This window comes from Euleptes europaea, chromosome 7 (assembly GCF_029931775.1).
Source record: "Euleptes europaea isolate rEulEur1 chromosome 7, rEulEur1.hap1, whole genome shotgun sequence".
Taxonomy (NCBI): domain Eukaryota; kingdom Metazoa; phylum Chordata; class Lepidosauria; order Squamata; family Sphaerodactylidae; genus Euleptes; species Euleptes europaea.
The window spans coordinates 25,708,937-25,730,982 of record NC_079318.1 but is presented as its reverse complement, the minus strand read 5'-3'; the positions used below and the strand labels follow the sequence as shown (position 1 = coordinate 25,730,982).

Below are 22,046 nucleotides of genomic sequence, written 5' to 3'. Positions count from 1 at the left end.
TACCTTGAGTCTCAGTGAGAAAGGTGGGCTATAAATGAAAAGATGATTATATTTTGACACAACAGATGGATGGAGCTTAACTAATCCTTGATGTATTTCCACCCGAGTGGTGTCAGCAGTCCCCAAAGTAGGGCAGATGCCAAGGCTTGGGGGCTTCCCAGAGGCCCACTCATAGGCATAAACTTTGTCAGTTTTACTGCTTAGTGTGATGAATCGCTTGGGAAAGTCTATTACAGCCAGCAAATCATCTGCTAAGCTCTTCTCCGTGGGATTGGCCTGACCAAAATCAAATTGGAGGGTACAATCAGTCTGATCATATGCATATTTACTGAGAAGTAAATAGCACTGGACTTAATGAAGCTTACTCCTGTATCACCATCCATGTAATACACTTATTAGGACCAACCTAGTGACACACAACACTGTGCAAGTTTTTGAGTTCCCCAGAACTGTTCCTCAGGCCAGATGTTACAAAATAAAAAGGGGAAAGAGCAGATCTTAAGCAGATTTTTCGGTCATGGTTCATACCAGCATATGATAGATTTTTCTGACAGGCAAAGAAGATTCAGGTTTCAGGTTGTGGCAAGCCAGGGGCCATAAAAGCAAGAGGTAATACCACAAACTCCATAGCAACAATTTCCCACACAAATTCAACAATCACTCCCCTCTTTACCTCGTGCATCACATTAAATGTATCTCCAAAACTGTTAATACAATGACTAAGTAATTCCTTTGCTCTTGTGCTACAAGGGATCTGTGGAATCCCACTTGGGGTCTCAGAGAGGCAAGGAACATTGCCGGCCTTTATAATTTTCAGTGGAGAGACACTATTTGTTTTTTCTTCCTCGCAGGAACTAGGGTACAACCTGACACTAATGCCACCCACTTTATATCTGCTTGCCTGTCCACACTAAGCACAGGAATGCAGGCAAGAACAACCACATCTCCCCACTACCATCCCTTTTTTATCCTGTAACATTCAGCCTGAAGAAGAGTTCTGGTGAACTCAAAAACTTGAACAATGCTTTGTATCATTTTGGTTGATCTTAATAAAAGTTATTTCAGGGATTGTGCTTTTTTAAAGAATAGTATAAGGGTCTGCTGCTGATCGATAGCTCAGGGTGAAAAAGGTACGACCGGGTACATTACTATAAAGACTAACTTGTTAGAATGGCAGAAGAATTTACAATGAAAAGTAATAGCTAACTTTATCATAAAGAGTGATGGAAATTATTAATCAGTTGTAAATGTCTTATGGCTCTAAGTTATGAATCAGAATTGGAGTGATGAGGAAACAAAGGGATCTTGGATTGTTTCTGCGGAGTTTTAAACATACCGCACTTGACAAAGTGACCCACTTGACTTAGGAAACAACATGAGCTCTTTCCCCATGTTAACTGTGCAGTGTAGCAATATACTAAACCACTTTCCCACTGCATTTACACTATGGCTGTACCCACAGTGTGGTGGTTTTCTGTGTTGCTTTCATACAACCAAGACAGCAACATTTTGTATATTATCCTCTTTACCAGAGTAATCACATTGAAATGGAAAAGAGTAGAGCCAAAGGGGAGGGGCCAAATGGAACAGGGTAGGGTTAGAAGAGAAAGGGGCCCCAGCTATACTCTGTTGCCTAGGGCCCATGAAAACCTAGAACTGGCCATAATTTCCCCTAAAGTAAGACTAGGATGCCCACAGATGTTCAGAACTATTCCATTTACACAGTAAATTGTTCAAATGAAAGGGACAAAGCTCCAAGTAAAATCTTGAATGTATCTCCCGTAAACAAAATTTTTGTTGGTGCTTTGCTTTAGAGGGGATTACAACCTTTATATAGTACTATGTCTATAACAAATGAATTTGATTACAGAAGACAAGCCTCAGAAGCACTATGATATCATACCTTAACAATATTTACAATCCCAGTTACAACTATAGGCGAGGTCTTGCTAGCAGAAGCACATGAATGGCATATATTCTATGGGAATATTCTTTGCAGTGAACAAAGGTGTATTTATGATGGCAGTTAATACTGGTGTACTTATTTCATTAAGATTGCTGCAGAAATTATTGATGTCCTAAAGAAACGGAAACTGTTTCGGGACATGTAAAGCAACCTAAAATTTTTCAAGATAATTTTCAAGTTTAGTATGGAAAAAGAAGTCTGTCCAGCACGATTGTCTACAGTATGTAAACAAATACCTGGTACTACTGGGGAATGTTAGAATGCACAGTTTTTACTTACTCAATAATAAGACTGAAAATCCGCAAATGCTTCCCCAAGGAATGGCATCAAAAGAACTCCAGTATTCAACTTTGGTAAAGTAAAGGATGACAGGAATACAGGTAACAAAAAGGATGTTGAAGACAGCTAACACTGACAAAAATAAGGCGGCTTCTCCGAATTTAGCACTTCCCAGGAGAAGTTTAAATAAAACCTGTAACACAGAAAAAGAAACAGAATGCAAACCAGGCATTTTAATTTATGCATATATTTATTTTGGACTCCCCGCCCCCACATAATTTCAAAGAGGTAATTTCTAACTACCTGTTTACCCAACCAATACCCTAATGCAGAGTATTTGGCTTGTGCTACTATGCTCAGGCAGATTTGTATGTTTGGTATTCTGTGGGGGAAAGGCCAAAACTATGGTCACTGGAGAAATGGTGCCTAAGGCTGCATTCCTATGCACAAGTCCCAGTGAGCATGGTGGATGCATGTGGGGGGTGGGAAGCGACAGCCTAGGAACCAGGAGAAACCACTAGTCCCTCTTGTGTGAGCTCTTTTGCAAACCGAACAAGAACTTGCATGTGTTTTTGCTGATTTTCTCTTCCTGCTACAGCCTCCATGCATTTCCACGAGGTTATTTTAGCTCAGTTACATATTCAAATTTGCAAAACATAGTGCTATATCCTAAGCACACCTACTTTGAAGTAAGTCCCATTTCAAAGCAAGTGGTTAAAGATTGGGGTGTAAAAAAGTATTTGTAGCTTTTAGGTTCTTCCAAGGAAATTGCGAGTTTCCCTCAGTGGCTTTGTAAACATGCCACAAGCAACATAGCTATGAAATAGCACATTGTGTGCCTGTTAGGATGCCCATTCCAGCTAACTGCAGCTAGCTCAGTAATACAAACTGCCTTCTCTTTAGATGGAAATAGAGAAGAGAAAGGCTTGATACACTCTACTGACTAGCTACTGGCAGGTGGTAACAACTTCACTCAAGAAGACGCACACTAAATGCCACCACTAAGCCCCAGATTTCTATTGCCAGTCACCAGTAAGTTTAATATAGAGCACTGCTAAAAGAGGAAGTTAATTTACCCACCAGCATCAAAAAAACCAGCAGAGTTTAAAAATGGGAGACATAGGTCTTTTATGCAAGGGTTGTTCCCGTCACAGTCACCCCCCACTACTTCAGGGCTTTGTTTTAATTATGCATGTATTTCCCGACCTTCAGAAGTTGCCTCGCTCTCCCCTCACGTTTTAAGAATGCTGTTTTACCCTGAGTTTAAAGTGTGTCTTGATCCCAAGTTGAAAGCTGATTCAGTCCATACTTGTCACTTCGGGTTTTTCTCCCCACGCCCATTCTCACTTCTCCCTCCCACGTGCCTGTCCCTGTCATTCAACCCCTCCCCTCAAAGCCATTATTGAGTGAACTAGCAAGAGAATAATGCTGGATTACCATGAGGCAGCATATTTGGTCACTTTCACAGCGAGTGTGGGTCAGTTTCAGTTCTCAGCAGGATGGAACAGAGCCAGGTTGATTTGCCGCCCTCCCCTTATATGCCTCCTCTTATAGGCATGAAAGCCTTTTTTTTTTTTGCAAGTGCAAGACTACCGATGGAATGATGAATGTCATAAATGACCGTGCGAGTGTTTTTATGTTCTTATGATCCCTGCATTGAGATAGCCAGAAATAAATTGGCTGGGAGTGGTGGTGGTTGTCTGGACCCTTCTCTGCTTTGGCTGTAAAATGGCCGCTTGATTCAGATCAAATTAAAGAATCCAGCTGCGGGGCTGGTGACATTTTTTTTTTAATACACCACAAACAATTACAAAGTAGCGTTTTCAGGGGGGAGAGACTCACGTGTGGTTCAGAAGCTTCGCATTTTCGCTGGGAATGCATAATTGATCACAAGGTACTCCTGGAATTCCTTTGGGGCAAAAAGCCCCTGTGCATAGCGTTTTGAGAATTTAACTGCAAATAATGTGCAGTTAGAGAGCAACAGATCCAGCGGAAATAGACCATGCATAAAAGGCCAAAGTCACACTACTAATTAGCAGTATGGCTGGCAAAAGCCCTTGCACACAAGACCATTTTTTAATGTACAGCGAGGATGGGGTGAGGCAGACTTCCCTCAAGAGAGAGTTCCAACCTATGGTGCTGCAACAGAGAAGATCCTCCCTTCATACTTCAAATGGTGAGGGCGCACAGAGAAGGACAGGTGCTCTTGGTTCCTGGACAGGTCTATCTTCTCTTCTCAAGCCCTGTTCTCTGTGCCCCCATCTGCAAAGGAGAAGCAGATGGCAACCAGAGACAAGGCTTTTTAAGTGGTGGTATCTTGCCTTTAGAATGCCCCCCCCCCAGCTTACTTTCCTTTCAACACTTGCCCAAAACACATTTAACCAAACTTTAACTGAGGGGTTTCACAGTTTAAGCTGTTTTTATGGTCTGGTTCTAGCCCAAGCAGTATTTTATAAATATCATTTTAGGTTGTTGTTTTATGCTGTTTTTGTGCTTTGTTTTAAACAGCTTTGTAATGGTTTACTTATAATTGACAATTTTATGCTGTTGTTTTTATAATTTTATTGTATTGTTTCATGTTGTGAGCTGCCTCTAGAGGGTCTCAGGAGAGACAGAATACCAATATTCAAATGTGTGTGTGTGTGTGTGTGTGTGTGAGTGAAAGAGGATTGTCCCTGCATAGCTGCCATCCTATCTAATTCAGCACACAGTGGCAGCAAAAATAGGGCAAACCATCCCAGTGAACATTAGGGGTGCATGTAGCTTCTATTTTGCTTATTTACTGTGGGGATATACTAACAAGACAACAAGTGGCATAGTGAGGACTACCTGCTTGTTCCCATGTGCCTCCCAGATATCTTGTTTCAGGGCATGTAGTGAGGGCCGTAGATAGTTCCTGCCCTGCCCTGCCCTAGCCCGGGCTCATGAGATCTTGGAAACTAAGCAGGGGCATCCCTATTTAGTAAGTGGATGGGAGACAGCCAAGGAAGCCCAGGGTTGCTATGCAGAGGCAGGCAATGGCAAACCACCTCTGTTCATCTCTTGCCTTGAATTCCTACAGGGTCGCTATAAGTTGGCTGTGACTTGACAGCACTTTACATGCAGAGATAGTTCCTGGATAGAATATTGATGCCCAAATAGGATTTTCTCTTGTTAAGCAGCATGATTTGTATGGCTGGTTTTAGTCTCAGACCAGTTGCTCATGAAGCAAGGGTCCCTGTTTTCAGACATAGTTCAAAAGATTGCACAAGCCATTCCTAGTCTTAGCAGAAGCATTTGTATGAAAGCTTGCACTAGCTCTTGTGCAAGAGTTCATGGAACAGTATTAAGTTATGGTGGCTTTTCAGATCCAAGCCAATCTATGTTAGCATTCCAAGATGGCACCCACAGCCTGAGGGAGCTTGAGCATAGTTACCTTGTACAGAGCTGACATTGAGGCAGATCCCACAACAAGTGCTATTCCAATAACTGAATAACTGTGGAATCCATCAGCATAAGTCATCATGACTATCCCTGCAATAGCAAGTATAGCAGCCACAATCTGTTGGAGACAAAGCAAAGGGTTAGAATTTTCTTAAGACAACCACTTATTCTTACACTACTCCCAGTAGGTTCTATTGGGAAACGTTAGAGCCTCCAGCAGCATAAGCACATATGCAGTTGAAAGTGCCATTCAACGGGAACAAAGAAACTACAGGCTATGCTACTGTAAGGACAACCATCAGAACTGTGTAGTTAACTACCACTCACCCATATTAGCAGATTGCTCTCTGAAATCTTGTGTGTAATGTAGGTATTTTCTGGCCAATGTAATAACAATAAAAGTAAAGTAAATGTAGGTAGGACAGGGAAGCATAGGTTGGGGGACGTGTTGCGTTGTACATCAAAGAGGGCATAGAATCAGAATTTAGAAAACATCAGGGAAATGACCTCCGCAACAGAAGTGATATGAGTGGAAATAGGGTAACCCTCAGGGTTACTTAAAACTGGTGGTATACTATCGCCCACCTGATCAAACCCTTGATGCTGATCTTGAAATGGAGAAGGAAATAAGGGAGGTGACTAAAGAAGATAATGTTATAACACTGGGAGACTTCAACTACCCTCATATTAACTGGGTAAACATGTGTTTGAGTCATGCTGTAAAAATGAGATTCCTAGACATCATACATGACTGTGTACTGGAACAGTTGGTCACAGAGCCAACCACAGTAGTCTTGGTTCTGAGTGGGGCTCAAGACCTGGTAAGAAATTTAGACGTTGTTGCACCTATTGGGAACAGTGACCACAATGCTATTAAGTTCACCATTCACATCAATTGAAAGGGACCCCTAAAGTCCAAAAGAGTAACATTTTACAAAAATGAGGGGATATAGGGCCGATCTCTATAGAATGCTGTGGTTGGACCACTTTGCCCTGAAGGCCTGTCTGAGGTTGCCAACTCCTCCCGGATGAGGCGGCGAGTGGATTTATGCTTGCCTGTGGAGACTTATGGATCTTATTGGATTCCAGAATGCTCTGCGAAAGCCTGGTGGTTCTTTAGATGAACTGGCAGAGGACTGGCATAGCCACCTCTTGGAAGCCATTGATAGGTTCGCTTCCCGACATCCTCTTTGCCCCCATTCCTAATTAGCACCATAGTATTCCTTGGGGCTAAGGGAGAAGAAACGAGAGCTTAGTTGACTAGAACAAGCTTGGCGGCATACTCACGAGGCTGCAAGACCATCCTTTAGGATGTTTATGACAGCCTATGAGATGGCAGTGAAGAACACAAAGAGCCTCCATTGCATCTGCAAGGCCATGCCCGGCACAATTATTTAGGGTACTTCCAACACTTAAATCCCTGTCAGAGGGCTCCCAAAATAATAGTAATTTGGAGATTAGCTGTGAGGCATTTGCAAGCTTTTTCACAGATAAAATCTTGTCACTCTGCTGCAATCTTCTTACCAATTTGGATACAGTAAGTGAACTAGAGGCCCCTTGGCCCTCTTTGGGTCCAATATTAGATTATTTCAAGCATCTCTCCCAGGATGATGTAGACAGGATCCTTTTAGCTGTGAAACCAACCACATGTCTCCTTGATCCATGCCCCTCTTGGTTGGTTAAAGCCAGCACAGGAGGAGTACAAGCTTCCCCAGGAGACATGATAAATCTTTCCCTGATTTCAAGGGTCTTCCCAGGAATGCTCAAGGAGGCAGTGATGAAGGTGCTCTTTAATAAACCATCATTGGATCCATTTGATTCAGCCAACTACCGCCCAGTCTTGAATTTGTTGTTTCTCGGCTAGCTGGTTGAGAGAGTGGTGGCAGAGCAACTACAGGAGTTTCTGGAGGAAGCATGAGTTCTGGATCCATTTCAATCTGGCTTCTGGTCTGGTCATGCTCTCCCGAGGAAACTGGATTGAGGTGGGTCAGTGCTGCTGGTTTTTCTTGATCTCACAGCAGCGTTTGACGTGATCAACTATGAATAGTTGGCCAACTGCCTCACCGGCATTGGAATACATGGAACAGCCCTTCAGTGGCTGTCTTCATTTCTCTAGGGCTGGGGACAGAGGCTGGCAATTGGGAAGAAGCTCTCCTCATGCCAAGCCTTGGTGTGTGGAGTCCCGCAAGAGGTGATTCTCTCTCCAATGCTTTTTAACATCTACATGCATCCCCTCTCCCATTTGGTCCAGAGTTTTGGGCTTGGGTGTCATCAATATGTAGATTAAAAAGGTAAAGGTCCCCTGTGCAAGCACCAGGTCATTCTTGACCCATGGGGTGATGTCACATCCCGACATTTTCTAGGCAGACTTTGTTTACGGGGTGGTTTGCTAGTGCCTTCCCCAGTCATCTTTCCTTTACCCCCAGCAAGCTGGGTACTCATTTTACCGACCTCGGAAGGATGGAAGGCTGAGTCAACCTTGAGCCGGCTACCTGAAACCAATATGTAAATTACACCCAACTATATTTGTTGATGTGTGGCCAGCAGCACTATGCTCTGGAAAATCTGGCCAGGTGTCTGGAGGCTGTGGTGAAGTGGTTAAGACAGAGCTGCCTGAAACCGAACCTGTAATCAACATTTTTCCATTCCAAATTGCAGCTTCTCAAGGCTGCTTTTCATGCCTAGTTTGGTCTATAAGTATACATATAAAATGTCTTAGACACGTGTAAAACATGTAGTGCATGAAGTAGCCTTCTGATTGTCTGGGTTTTCTTTGCTGAATTTGTAGATTCTGCAGAAAAGGATATACTCTGCATTTTCAATACCACCATGACCATCATTTCTTAGCATTTCCTACCCCACTGTCTCTCCTGAAAAAGGCTGTTTAAGCATGTAACAATGACCAAGAAGCTCTCAAAGGGTAAGGCGTTTGCTAAAATGAATGCCATCTGTCACTTACAACACTGCAATCCCTATTGACTTAAAGAGTATCTATTTCCAAAAAGTGCAGATTACAGCTAAAATCTCCACAAAGCAGTGGTGCTTTTCCTTCCTAGTCAGGAACTTTGCTGGCTAAGGAAAGGAGAAAGTCCCACTTCCTTTCACTCATCATGTAAGAGAGATGCTTCCTTGGGAGACGGCTTGACCTAATCTGTGGATGGTGCCTGTCATGGTTTCTCAATCTCATTGAATTCTCAATCAAGCACAGTCTGCTCCCTTGAAATGTGACCTTATAGGTCTGGCTGCTCCTTTCCTCAGGAACCACAAGTTGTCAATGACAGACAGACATTGTTCTGCAGGCATTGATTTTTTTAAGGTATGGTGTTGAGTTACTTTTCCTTACAGAGGACTATTTGAGAACTGTGTTTACGACTCTTTTTATGACAACTCAGCTTCTACCCAGTTAAGAAGAAGGAGTTGGTTTTTATATGTCGACTTTTTCTACCATTTAAGGGAGAATCAAACCGGCTTACTATCACCTTACCTTCCTCTCCCCACAAGGTCACTCAGCTGGCCTTATGTGTAGGAGTGGGGAAACCAACCCAGTTCACCAGATTAGCATCCGCCGCTCATGTGGAGGAGTGGAGAATCAAACCCGGTTCTCCAGATTAGAGTCCACCGCTCCAAATCACCGCTCTTAACCACTACACCATGCTGACTTTTTTTAAAAGAAAAAAAGTACAAATTGAAATTCCTGGGTTCACCCTCATCATTACTTCATGGGAAATATAGTCAGAAAGTGATTTTCGTACCACTATTAGGGAATTACTACTGGTGACTGGATTTAGGAAGTAGAATTCCCTGCAGTAATTTGTAAAGATTCCTTTAAACATACAATCCTAAAGCTAATGTTCACCCCTTGCCATTTTAAAAGTCTAGTGATGCATCGCTACACACGCTTACCTAGAAATAGTGTAGAGCGAGCCCCACAGAACACAGTAATCCAAGAGGGCTCAAAACAACCAAAATAAATAAATGAGTGGAAATAATTAGTATTTTAATAGTTAGTGGAAATATCAAGCAAAAATGCAGAATAGAGTAAAATGTGTATATGTGAAAATAATTCCTGCTTTCATATTTTGTTTATGGGTAAAAGCTATGTATAAAATTCAGAGGTTTGCCCAGCATATTATACAGCCAAGACAGTTCCAGATGGGTAGCAGTGTTACACACAGCCCATTGACTTCAATGAATTTAGAAGAGTGTAATTCTGTTTAGGATTGCATTGTTAGCCTGTAGCAGTATATGAAAAAAGGAGTCCAGTGGCACACTGAAGACTAAAAACTTTTATTCCAGGATAATTTTTAATGAGTAATTTGTTCACTTCATCAGATGCATGAACTGCTAGTCACAGTTCTCTCAGAACTCTCTCAGCTCCACCTACCTCACGAGATGCCTGTTGTGGGGGGAGGGGAAGGGAAGGTGATTGTAAGCTGCTTTGAGACTCCTTTCAGTAGAGAAAAGCGGAGTATAAAAACCAACTCTTCTTCTTGTCCTTCTTCCCCAAAGTATTGTGCTAAATTCATGAACTTCAGGGGTTTTCTTGGCTTTTCTCTGATCTTTCTCACACCTGCATTGCTCCAAATTTGTGGGAAAGATCACAGTAAAGCCTTGATGGCTGCTCTGTAGGTGGGAAAATTGGTATTTTCCAGCCCCCATGGCAGCCATTTTCCATGACCCTATCTCCAGAGCAGCTATTTTCTCCCTTGCCGCTGGGGGGTGGTATTTTAAAAAATAGCGCTAGAATATTGTTATATCGTTGTACCATTGTAAGAATAGGTGTAGCAGGTTCTCTGATTTCTCAGCTTTCATTTTTTTTTAAAAGCAAGTCTCTAGATCTTTCTTTTGCTGAGATATAAGGAAAAGGGCATATCTTTACAAAAGAAAAGGTTAGAGATGTACTTTTTTTAAAAATGAAAATGTTCCAAGAACATGCCACAGCTATTTTAATAACCGTTTATTGATATTCTATGTAGAAGCCACCATAGTCCATAGAAATTCAGTCATCTACAGTGAGTAAGAAATGCTAGTTCCTTGCTTAGGCCAGGAGGGGAGATAGTACTGAACATCTTGATGAAGGATAATTCAGCAATTTCCTGCTGGATTCTCCCTTTGAAGTTCTTTTGTAGAGGAAAATTGACTTCTAGTGAGCAACAAGAATGCCCTGGAGGATTAAAATGTTCACATACTAGTTTCTGAACGCTGCAGTTTTTAGTGTTGTATTTGGGTCCATTTAATCTTTTGCATAGGGACTGACCTACTTAACTTATGTGAAGTGCCTACTTGCCTGCCTGGGGAGACAGACTGTTGCCATCCAGGGCAGCGCTTCTACCATGGGCTCTGCTCCTTCTCCTCCCGGTGAGTGGTAGAGTTGTTGTTAATTTAGGTTTAAGTATTTTTTGTTTCTGTTGTGTGTTTATGTGTGTGTGGGGGAAGGTAACACTCTAAGCTGCTTTGAGTCTACAGCTGAGTGGAGAAAAGCTGGTTAAAAGTATCCCAGCTACTAACAAAATAAATAAAATTCATTGGAGGATGAGAAAGCAAATGTGTTTAATATGGTATAGCTGATGTTAGTAAGCCCTGATCATATTGCCTGAGTATATTTGGGAGGCTCTATCAGGCTACAATTTATGAAAAACGTCTATACATTTTAGCAAGCAGACTATTAATAGGAATCCACATAACAACACACACATCACACACTATATCTCCTTTAATCCGTGTATGCTTGGGAAAGTAATACCTTAATTAATTTCAAAAGGAAGAAGCCACAAGAGTGCCAAGGCAAAGCTACAATTATAATATCTAGAAGTAAGTTTGTTTTGCAATGAGTATATCAATTTAAAATCCTAGGAAAACCAGACTGGAAGAGCTGTTTTTAAGTCTAAAAGGCAGCCTGTCATAATAGCCCAGTGGCATCTTTAAGACTAGCATCATATTGTCATTTTCCCAACAGAGAAGCTCCGGAAAACATTAAAACAAAAGATGGTGAGTGGAGCAAAAGAGATCATGAATCACTTACCCTCACTCCCATGAACCTGTCCCTGAGAACAATCCACGAAAGCAAAAACACAAAAGCTTTGTTGCAGCAGAACAAGACGGAAACATCCGTTGTGTCTATTTTTTTTATTGCATGTAAGTACAGGTAGTTTGTTAGTGTCCAAAGTACACCGAAGGGTGCTGCCTTGGTAAAAAATGCCTTCAAAGTCAAGCCATCGTCTCCAAAAAATCGACAGCACTCCCTAAAATAAGAAAAGAAAAAAAATTGGAGACACCCTTCTTAAGGTATTCAGTACAATATATTCGGCTCAAAAGGCACGTCTTCTAATCAATGGTTGTCTATCAACAGAATTTAACATCACTAAAGGCACCAGACAAGGATGTCCACTTTTTCCACTTCTTTTTGATTTGTCTATGGAGGTTCTCGCGAACTATATAAGAAATGATCCAAACGTTAAAGGTCTTACAGCAGGAAATGAAGAACATAAAATTAAAAGCTACGCAGATGATGTTGTGTTAATATGTCAAAACCCAAAACAAACTCTCCCGTTTGTTCATCATCACATTATGGAATTTGCAAAGTATTCCAGTTATAAATTGAACAAAGTAAAGACAAAAATTCTGACTTTTAATACCACAAACAACAAAGATAACCATATTAAAGAAATTACCGGATGTCAAATAATGAAGGAGTCAATTAAATATCTGGGTGTCAACATATCATCACAAAACAGGACACTTTTAAAATTAAATTATTTGAAAATCTGGGGAGAAATAGAAAGAGACTTAAGCTCATGGTCCAAAATGAATATCTCCTGGCTAGGAAGGATATCTGTGATAATGATGAATGTGCTTCCAAGATTAAATTTTTTATTTCAGTTTCTCCCGATTTATTTATCAGATGGAATAATAGAAAATTGGCAAAAACAAATCAATCGTTTCGTGTGGAATGCGAAAAATCCAAGAATCAGATTTAAAGTCTTGCAAGACGAAAAGAAAAGAGGAGGATTAGCACTACCCAATCTTAAACTATATTATCACGCTGCTTGTTTAACTTGGATTACAGAATGGATTAAACATCCTAGAAGTAGACACGTCACTTTAGAATGAGCGGATTTTGGGCAAGGATTCCATAAAGCTTTGTGGGACTCCTCAACAACAACTCAAACAGATAAAGCATCAGAAGACTGTGATATCAAGATGACGATACTAAAAGTTTGGAAAAGGTATAAAAGAAGAGTCCGTCCCTCTCCACCATCCATAATGTCTCCGATCGAAGCCTATCATGATAATGTTAAACTGAAAACCGCTGTTCATTTTACGTACAGTGACATGGTAGAGCCTACAGGAGAAATCAAAAGTTTAACTAAACTTCAAGAAAATTTCCAAAAGTTAAACTGGCTGACTTACCTTCAACTGAGGTCCAATCTACAAAAAGACTGTTTACATCCTCGCCCATTTCGAGAACTGACTGAATTCGAATCGACAATAACCAAGAATGATGTTCACTTATTAGGAAAAATCTACAAACTCCTCTTGAAATATGACACAGAAGAAGAACAAGTGAAAATCAATATGATCAAGTGGATGCAAAACTTTGGTGAAATGCTTACAATGGAATCATGGGAAAAACTCTGTATGTCTGAATTGAAATATACTGTGTGCCAAGAAGTGAAAGAAAATTGGTATAAAACATTCTACAGATGGTACATGACCCCAAATATGATTTCACAAATGACTTCCTCCGGAAAGAAAGGCGCTTGTTGTAAATGTCAAGAAACGGATGGTTCTTACTTTCATGTTTGGTGGACTTGTTCTAAACTACAAACGTTCTGGAAAAAGATCCAACGAGAATTACAGACAATAACAAAAATGAAGATAACACTAGACCCTAAATAATTCCTGCTCAGTATGGTCCCATCAAATTTGCCTTCGAGATTTCATGATGTTTTTAAGTATGCTACAATGGCAGCCAGAGTGGTTCTGCAAGAACCTGGAAGCAAATGCAAATACCCGAAATAGAAGACTGGAAAGAAAGAAAAACGGCTAGACTACGCTAGTATGGCCAAAATGACTTTTATGTTGCATCCCAATCATAACAACAGAACAATTTGACGAAAAGTGGGAATCATTTTACATTTACATGACTTCCAGTTAATCAAATGATTGATATATACCGAATAGTACTAAAAGGAGTAATAGGCAATGTTTTATCCATTATGTTCCAACCATTCATCTTGCAACTCCTGGGTTTTCAAACGGTATAATACACTTTTATTATGTAATACAGGGGTGGGAAACCTCAGGCCCGGGGGCCGTATGCGGCCCCCGAGGACATTTTTTGTGGCCCTCGGGAGCTCCGGGGCCCTGCTGCAGAGGCGGGGCGCAGGGCGGCCCTCCCAGAGGGTGTTCCTGGCGCCACGGCTTACAGTGGTGCTGCGGCGCCCTTTGGACCTCCTCTCGCCGACTGTCGGCAGTTGAGCAGTGAGAGGGAGGGGGAAAGAGGCTGGCGGCTCCCGGCGGCAGAGCATGCATGCAGGAGCCAATTGGGCTTCAGGGGGGGGCCTTTTGTGGACTCTGGGGAGGAAACGGCATGGAGACTGGGGCCCGGTCGCGCGGGGCTCTGTGCGCCGCCGGTTGACCTGCAATGGTATGCGGCCACGGTGTGGAAAAAGCCATCTCCTCCCATGTCAACCTGCTTTTAAAAAATGATTAATTCTGAGGCTTTGGGCAATCTCACCATCACAAATTGCCACAAAAGGTGGCAACTGGCAATGGGCTTCTTTGTCTATGGAATATTCTCCCCAGAAATGTTAGTATGACATCATCTTTATTATCTTTTAAGTCTGAAATTAGAACAGTTTATTTTCCCAAGCTTTTGGTAGATGATGTATTTGTTTTTCTGTGTGCATTTTTAGTTGCTTCCTACTGTTATTATGTTAAGTGGTTTATTAAAAAAATGTTTGGTACTTGCATTGGATTTTACTATATAATTGTGATCATTACTTCTTTTTATACCTTTTTTCATCCCCGTGGCTCCCCAAGACAGTTTACATAACATAAATAAAATACAATTACATTGAAAGGAGTGCCTTCTAACATTTTTCTAAATAGCTGTAACACACATTAGAGACGTGATAGCAGAAAAGGAGGAAACGTGTTTTAAATAAGTACAAATATTCAATACTCTGAAAGCTGATACTAGCTAGAAGCTGAGTTGATACTAGCCAGAAGAGGCAAGGCCTACATACCTGGCCAGAACCAATGAAAATCAGAACAGAGTCAGTTGTCTAGAAATGGAGGACCAAGAGCAGAGAAAAGTACAAGAATGGAGGGGAGGTACAATCACACTCCACTAGCAGAACAGAAACAAACACTCTCACAAAATTAAAATGCAGTTCAAGACTTAAGTAGGTTCGAAGACGCAACCCAAATCTTAATAAACTAAGAAGCATTGTAATTTTCCTCTCTGCCTTGTAGCCTGCTAATTATATTAGACATTTTATGTGAACGCAATTCAATCAGACTTGTGTGCTGAAGACAGAGCAAGCCTTCCTGAAATATAAATGACACTTATCATCAGATTTCATTGCAAACTCAATCCAAATGAATGGCAGGAAAATTAATTTTCTAACTGAACAGAATAGGAAAAGTTACTGCCACAATTCTTGAGTGAACAAAACGACCCACATTTCCAATATTACAGAGCACATGTCAGATACTCTTTGTAATGAGGTTCTTAACTGTGCAGCTAGGTTACCAAAGACATGAGGAGAGCAACATTACTTCTGGTTTTCCAAAAGAAACATAAGATAAGATCTGCTCCAGAGACATTGTGGCTGATCTACATGAGCTCATTTAATTGATTCTGAAGATCTGACTGCAGTGAGTAGGGTTGCCAGCTCTGGGTTAGGAAATACCTGGAGATTTTGGGGGTGAGCCTGAGGAGGGCGGGGTTTGGAGAGGGGAGTGACTTCAATGTCATAGAGTCCAATTGCCAAAGCGGCCATTTTTCTCCAGGTGATTTGATCTCTATCGGCTGGAGATCAACTGAATTAGCAGGAGATCTCCTGCTACTACCTGGCAGTTGGCAACCCTCTCCAGCCACCACCTGGAGGTTGGCAACCCAAGCAGTGAGTCACAGATGGTTAGCTTTCATAAACTCTCTTTGAAGGATACTTATGGTTAATTAATTTTAAAAATATAATTCTAATGCTTTTTGCATGTTGTTGTAACCTGGCGTGAGCCCTCTTGAGGTAAAGATAGGTAATATATAAATAGAAGTTTTATATTCTGATTTCTACTCTCAACACACATTTGGTGCATTCTTTGAAACACATTTTTAATGGCTTTAGAATGATGGATTAGTGCTTAGTAATCTTACAGTAGCACTAAAATCTAGTGGAAAAACTAAAACTGAAAGTTGGGCCCAGCGCTCAATGCAGTACAAATGCTTGGGAAGTTTAACAAATTGAGCCAGTATTACTGCATACCATCTGTAAATCTATATGTTAGACACACATCTTGTATAAATGAGCCAGCTTTCAAACTGAATTCAAAGCCACATAAAAAATAGCCATCAAAGTATAGGAGAGAAACCTCTCCTCTGCTGGTCCTCACACCTATCCTAGCAGTAGCTACTGACTTAGGTTTTAATGAGTGAGTAGAAGGGAATATGCCCCAAGCCTAAACATAGACCACTACACTTGATTTTAAGGACCCTCTGACAAAGTGATGGATCGCCAATGCAAGGCTGGAATGAATATGGAAACAGTTTATAGTCAAGAGTTTATTGAGGAAAATCAAAGTACAACCATGCAATCGGAGTATTACGGTATTCAAATACACTGCAGTACAGATACCTGTACCAGTCTCAACACTCACATAATATTTACCTATACTGTGCAGTGTATATCTCAAGGAATAGAAGACGGAAGAGGGGGAAAGAAAGAAGAGAACAGCAACAAAGTTAGAAGGGAGATGTTACCTATTACTTTCTATGAGGGAGCATCATTAGCAATTCAAGAGTGCTGCATGGCATCGGTACCAGGTGGCAGTCCAGGCAGCAATGTAGCCAATAAATCCAAAGAGGGTTAAAAAAAGTACAGCTCATGGAGAGAAAACTATTCTGTTACCCAATGACTGTTTAGGCAAGGGAAAACTGAACTTTCTGAGATGGCAAGAAAAGTGGGCTGGTCAAGCACCTAAAAGGGGTGAAAACTGGGGCTCAAAATGGAGGCAGAACAGTTGTGGCAACAACAAGCGGGTGCCTTTAATAGTACTTGTATCTTTGCACTGTAAGGACTTAATGCAATGCTTACTGTAGGATGGAACTGATGAAGATCAGTTTAGCACAAGCAATTTGAGGGTGTGACATTTATTATGCCATGGATAAAATTAATTCCTTGTCTCCATAAATGCCAGAGATTGCCTGAAGAGGTCACACAGGATACCAAATAACTCAGAAAGGGAAAAAGTCCTCATTGCTCTAAAGCATAAGGAAATTACTGCAGTGTAGGCAGGATGCCAACATCACAGTAGAGAGATGCAGTAACATTTCCAGTCATTCAAAACACAGTGAGAGCATTTAAATGAGTGCCTAATATTTTCAGAGTGCCATTCCTTTCAGAAAGCTCCGTCAAGATCTTCCCAGAATATCTATCACCTGCTATGATGTAACCTGCATTTCCTCACAGCAGTGTGACTTGCTGTTTTACAAAACTTCTGTTTGATTTTGCTGCAACAGACGAATACAACTACCCCTCTGGAATTATTAGCCTCTTAGAAAGGAATTCTTTGACAGTAATCTTGTAAGAAGGACCAGAATCAATAGGCAGCAGTACTAGTTATGTTACTAGTACTGTTTCTTGTGCTGAGCCCACAACTTGGGACAGACAGGCACACAGTTGCCATGAAGTCTTGAGCGCAGCCAGACAGGGGATCCCTAGATGTTTGGCCGCTGCAGCAGGGGGGGGAAAGGCCCTTTTTAAAAGAAATATAAGAAAAAGAGGGGGAAAGTGTTGGAGTGAGAGCGACTCAGCATGCCTGGACATTGGGGGGGGGCACTATGTTACTCTTAAGTTTGTAGTTGCTGTTTCTTTAATGAGATGTTGCTGTTTGGCTGAACTTGGGGGGGCTGCACTCTAACTCCTTCTCTTTTCTCAGCAGCCACTTTGTCTCTCTGCTCTTTCCACATGGTCTGCAAAGGAGGCAGACGTTTCTACAGGTCTCTCCTGCATAAACCATACAATCATACTCGCACTCGCATGACGCTGGATTAGCTAGCCACTTGTATAGGGACATGTATTTTTTAGATGAGGCTTTCTATCTTTTATCAACTGCAACAAGAATGTTAACAAACTGAACCTGAATAAATGTAAGTTCTACTTTTTTTTGCAATTTACTTCTTGGGAAGACGGAATTTATTGCACTCAATATCTCGCTTCCATGACTGGGCAAACTCTGCTATATTAACCAAATATAAAATCCCAACAGGAACCCCACTGAAAACAGTGATGCTGCACCAACAAAAAGCTGGCACAGCACCGCTGTTTTTAAAGGGGGCATTCCCAGGCTGAAAGGGGTTAGGAAGCTACCTACTGGTAGCCAGATATAACATGCAGGGAGACCATAAAGGCCTAGAAGAAGAGTACTTGGTTTTTATACGCTGCTTTTCTCTATCTTTAAGGAGTCTCAAAGTTGCTGACAATCACCTTCCCTTCCCCACAACAGGCACCTTATGAGGTGGGTGAGGTTGAGAGAGTTCAGAGAGAAGATCTGGGTGACCTAGCTCAAGGTCACCCAGCAGGCTTCATGTGTAGGAGCAGGGAAACAACCCGGTTCACCATATTAAAGTCCGCTACTCATGTGGAGGAGTGGGGAGTCCAACCCGGTTCTACACACACACACACACACACACACACATTATATAATACATTAATTTGAAATAACAGTGAAAATTGCTGTGATTGAGTAACAGAATGATCTTAGTCATTCTATAATGTTTCAAATGGTAGCAAAAAAGGCTGGTCAAACTACCATTCTTATTTGCCCTCCAGTACCTCATCCCTACCAACCAACATTGTGCCACAAACCTGTATACATATTTAGCAGTTTCTCAAAGCCAAAAAATAAAACGTGTGACACTGGAGACTGATGACTAGATCTCCTGAGAATTCTTCACTTCAAGACACCTTAGGGGGCTGCTAATTTGATCAGAGAAACATCATTGAGTGGATGGGTTTATTTAGCCCCTGTCCCATTTTTCATACCAACCTACCCCCCAGCTGCTATTCGTTTCAGTTGGGGTAATTATAGGCACAATATAGGTGCCTGTTTTTTCTCTCTCCTGCAGCTGGGGAGGAGGGCTAATTTATAATCCTGTTTCCCCAAAATGTCGAACCAGAACCAAATTAAATCAAGAGTTTCCACCTAAACATTAGGAAGAACTTTCTAACAGAGCGGTTCCTCAGTGGAACAGGCTTCCTCGGGAGGTAGTGGGCTCTCCTTCCCTGGAGGTTTTTAAGCAGAGGCTAGATGGCTATCTGTCAGCAATGCTGATTCTACGGCCTTAGGCAGATCATGAGAGGGAGGGCAGGAAGGGTTGTGTCAGTGTTTGGCTCTCATGGCCCTTTCCGGCGTGCCCAGGATAGTGCCGATCACCACTTTGTGGTCAGGAAGCAATGTTTCCTCCAGGCCAGATTGGCCAGGGATCCTGGAGGGTTGTTGTTGTTTTTTTGCCATCTTCTGGGCATGGAGTAGGAGTCACTGGGGGTATGGGGGGAGGTAGTTGTGAATTTCCTGCATTGTGCAGGGGGTTGGACTGGATGACCCTGGTGGTCCCTTCCAACTCTATGATTCTATACCCTCCTACATTCACTGAAGACAATGATCTTATGATGAAACACTGCTTAGGATGGCACTGTTAGATTGAGTAAATAGCCATAATAAAAAATTTCTTCTCCAAAGGAGGCCAATATGTTCCAGCGGTAATCCAACTATTTAAAACTAAATTATTATCACAACTTTTCTACAGTATTCCGATTTGGGGTCTGAAACTATCCCCAGCAATTGAGAAAATCCAGGCCACTTTCCTTCATAAGCTTCTGGGAGTACCAAGAGGCATCTCTTATGAGACTCTATGTTTAGAAACTGGTCTGAACCTTTTATCATCCCGTGCCTGGTTAAATATATTTAGATTCTGGCTACGAATGCATTATCGAGCAACTCCAGGCAATCTGATTGAGCTGATGCTTGCCGAAAGCACCAACTCCTCCTGGTACAACAGAATAGTTAAACAACTTCAAACCATTGGGTTGTCTATGGAGCAATTATTTAATATGAATGAAAAACAATCTTATACTGAAATAAAGAGACGCGTCCTCGACACTGACTACCAGAGATTAATAGCTGGAGCACGGAAGACCTGCTCGCCCCTTTTCTACGATATAATACCTGCACCAAACACACTGCCAAAGTACTTCTATGATCAGATTTCCCCGCCCTTATGACGTTCTTTCATGTTGGCCCAGCTGAATACTTTACCGATAGCAGTCACACGTGGTAGGGTGATTGTGGGCTGTCACTGCAAACAGGCAGACGGCTGGCCAGGACTCTGGTCAGCTGAGCACCGTAAGGCAGAACTGAGCGGGGTCATAATAATCGTTGGCAGACACTGGAGGACAAGGAGCCTGCCTTACTTGCCTTTTTCCACACATGCCTGGAGAGGGGGAATGGAATGCCCTAAGCTGTCTAAACAGAAATGTCAATAAGAATCCATTTAAGTACCCATCAATAGGGTTGCCAGTGTCCAGGTACTAGCTGGAGATCTCCCACTATTACAACTGATCTCCAGCCGATAGAGGTCAGCTCACCTGGAGAAAATGGCCACTTTGGCAGTTGGACGCTATGGCATTGAAGCCCTTCCCCTCTCCAAGCCCTGCCCTCCTCAGGCTCCACCCCCAAAATCTCCAGGTATTTCCCAACCCAGAGCTGGCAACCCTACCCAGTGTGTGTGTGTGTGTGTGTGTGTGTGTGTGTGTGTGTGTGGAGTGGGAAGGAAGACAGGATGAAAAGTGCTAGCTGCGGTATATTCTTCTTTAGGTTCCCCTTCTTCTTCAAACTCTGGAGGTCACAGCAGAGGGCAGTGACAGCAGCAGGATCAATTTCTGCCGAAATGAAAGATAAGGTTGGGTGGGGAATTAAGGAGTGCACCTGGTGGGGAACATAGGCACCTGGCTTGCATTTATTATGTTTTCTTTAGCATCAGTTAGAGGACGACAGCGTGTCAGCTTTAGTTGGATTGTTTGGAAGAAAAGGAAGAGAAGGGCTGAGGGTCATCTCTGCAAATGGACAGGGGAGCATCCAGTGCTTAACTCAGCCCTGCAATGCAAAGCAGGGTAGAATCATTGCAATTTCCCATACCAGTCAGTTGCCTGCTTGCCTATCTTAAGAGGACTGTTTTTTGGGATATGCGGTAAAGGAATACGGATCTAGAAAGCTAACGATGACTTACCAAAAGTATATGATGTTTCAGCCACAGCCTTTTCTTCCTGTTCCAGATGATGTTGAAGTATGATGACCAAACAGAACATGATGTTGGGAGATCCACGCTCCCCCTTAAACCCTACAGGATGAGAGAAGGCTTAACCCTCTTTCCCCATGGGAGTTTTCCCTTATCAGTCCTGTACTGCTGTTAGCCATGGAAGGGAAAAAGGTCAAGAAAGGAAGTCTGTTCCCACCACACCAAGGCACAAAACTCCCCTTGCACGTGTAATACAAAGTTCTTGTGTTGTGGGTGGACTCTCTGAGGAGTGAACGATGGCGTAAGTAGCCTGGGCGCCAGCACAGGGGGTCCCAATGCCGGCGCAGCCCCTTCCTGGCCTCCTGATGACTTTTGTCCTCAGAAGTCAGGAATGGGCTAATTTGTAAGCTAATTACAAATTGAGAAGAGCCAAGTGTACTCATCACTCATTTTATCCACATCCTCAAGAACCCTTCCTCTTGAGAAAAGAATACATGAGTGTTAAATGTAAACCATCGTACCAATCAGTTCACAAACCCATAGAACAAACAGCACCCTCCAGTCAGTTCTACAGATGTCAACAACCTGCTGAACAATATACAACACAACTTTACTGTATTCAGCTCCCATCAAAACTGTGCCCCTGTTGTACAAGCCTACAATGCAAGCCCCCTCATTATTTTACCATTTTTATTATTTGGCAAAAGCATATTTTTAGAAGACACCCTCTTCTTTGTACATCTCATCTTAGGCCTAAATTATCTTCATTATTAGAACCATGTACATTATCTCAATAACATTAAGGCATTTTCTTCTTTGAATGCTTTTATCCATTAGATTAAAGAACCTTTAAGT

General features: G+C 42.1%; 1 protein-coding gene across 1 annotated transcript in view; it reads right to left on the bottom strand.

The window, feature by feature from the left end:
• SLC35F3 (solute carrier family 35 member F3) overlaps positions 1-22,046 on the bottom strand; it is a 44,116-nt gene that overhangs the window by 4,480 nt on the left and 17,590 nt on the right. Inside the window, exons 3-5 of the mRNA XM_056852867.1 lie at positions 11,691-11,910; positions 5,661-5,786; positions 2,246-2,438 (exon numbers count right to left, since the gene is read on the bottom strand). Coding sequence (XP_056708845.1) covers positions 2,246-2,438; positions 5,661-5,786; positions 11,691-11,910 — 539 coding nt within the window. The remainder of the gene's footprint in view (positions 1-2,245; positions 2,439-5,660; positions 5,787-11,690; positions 11,911-22,046) is intronic.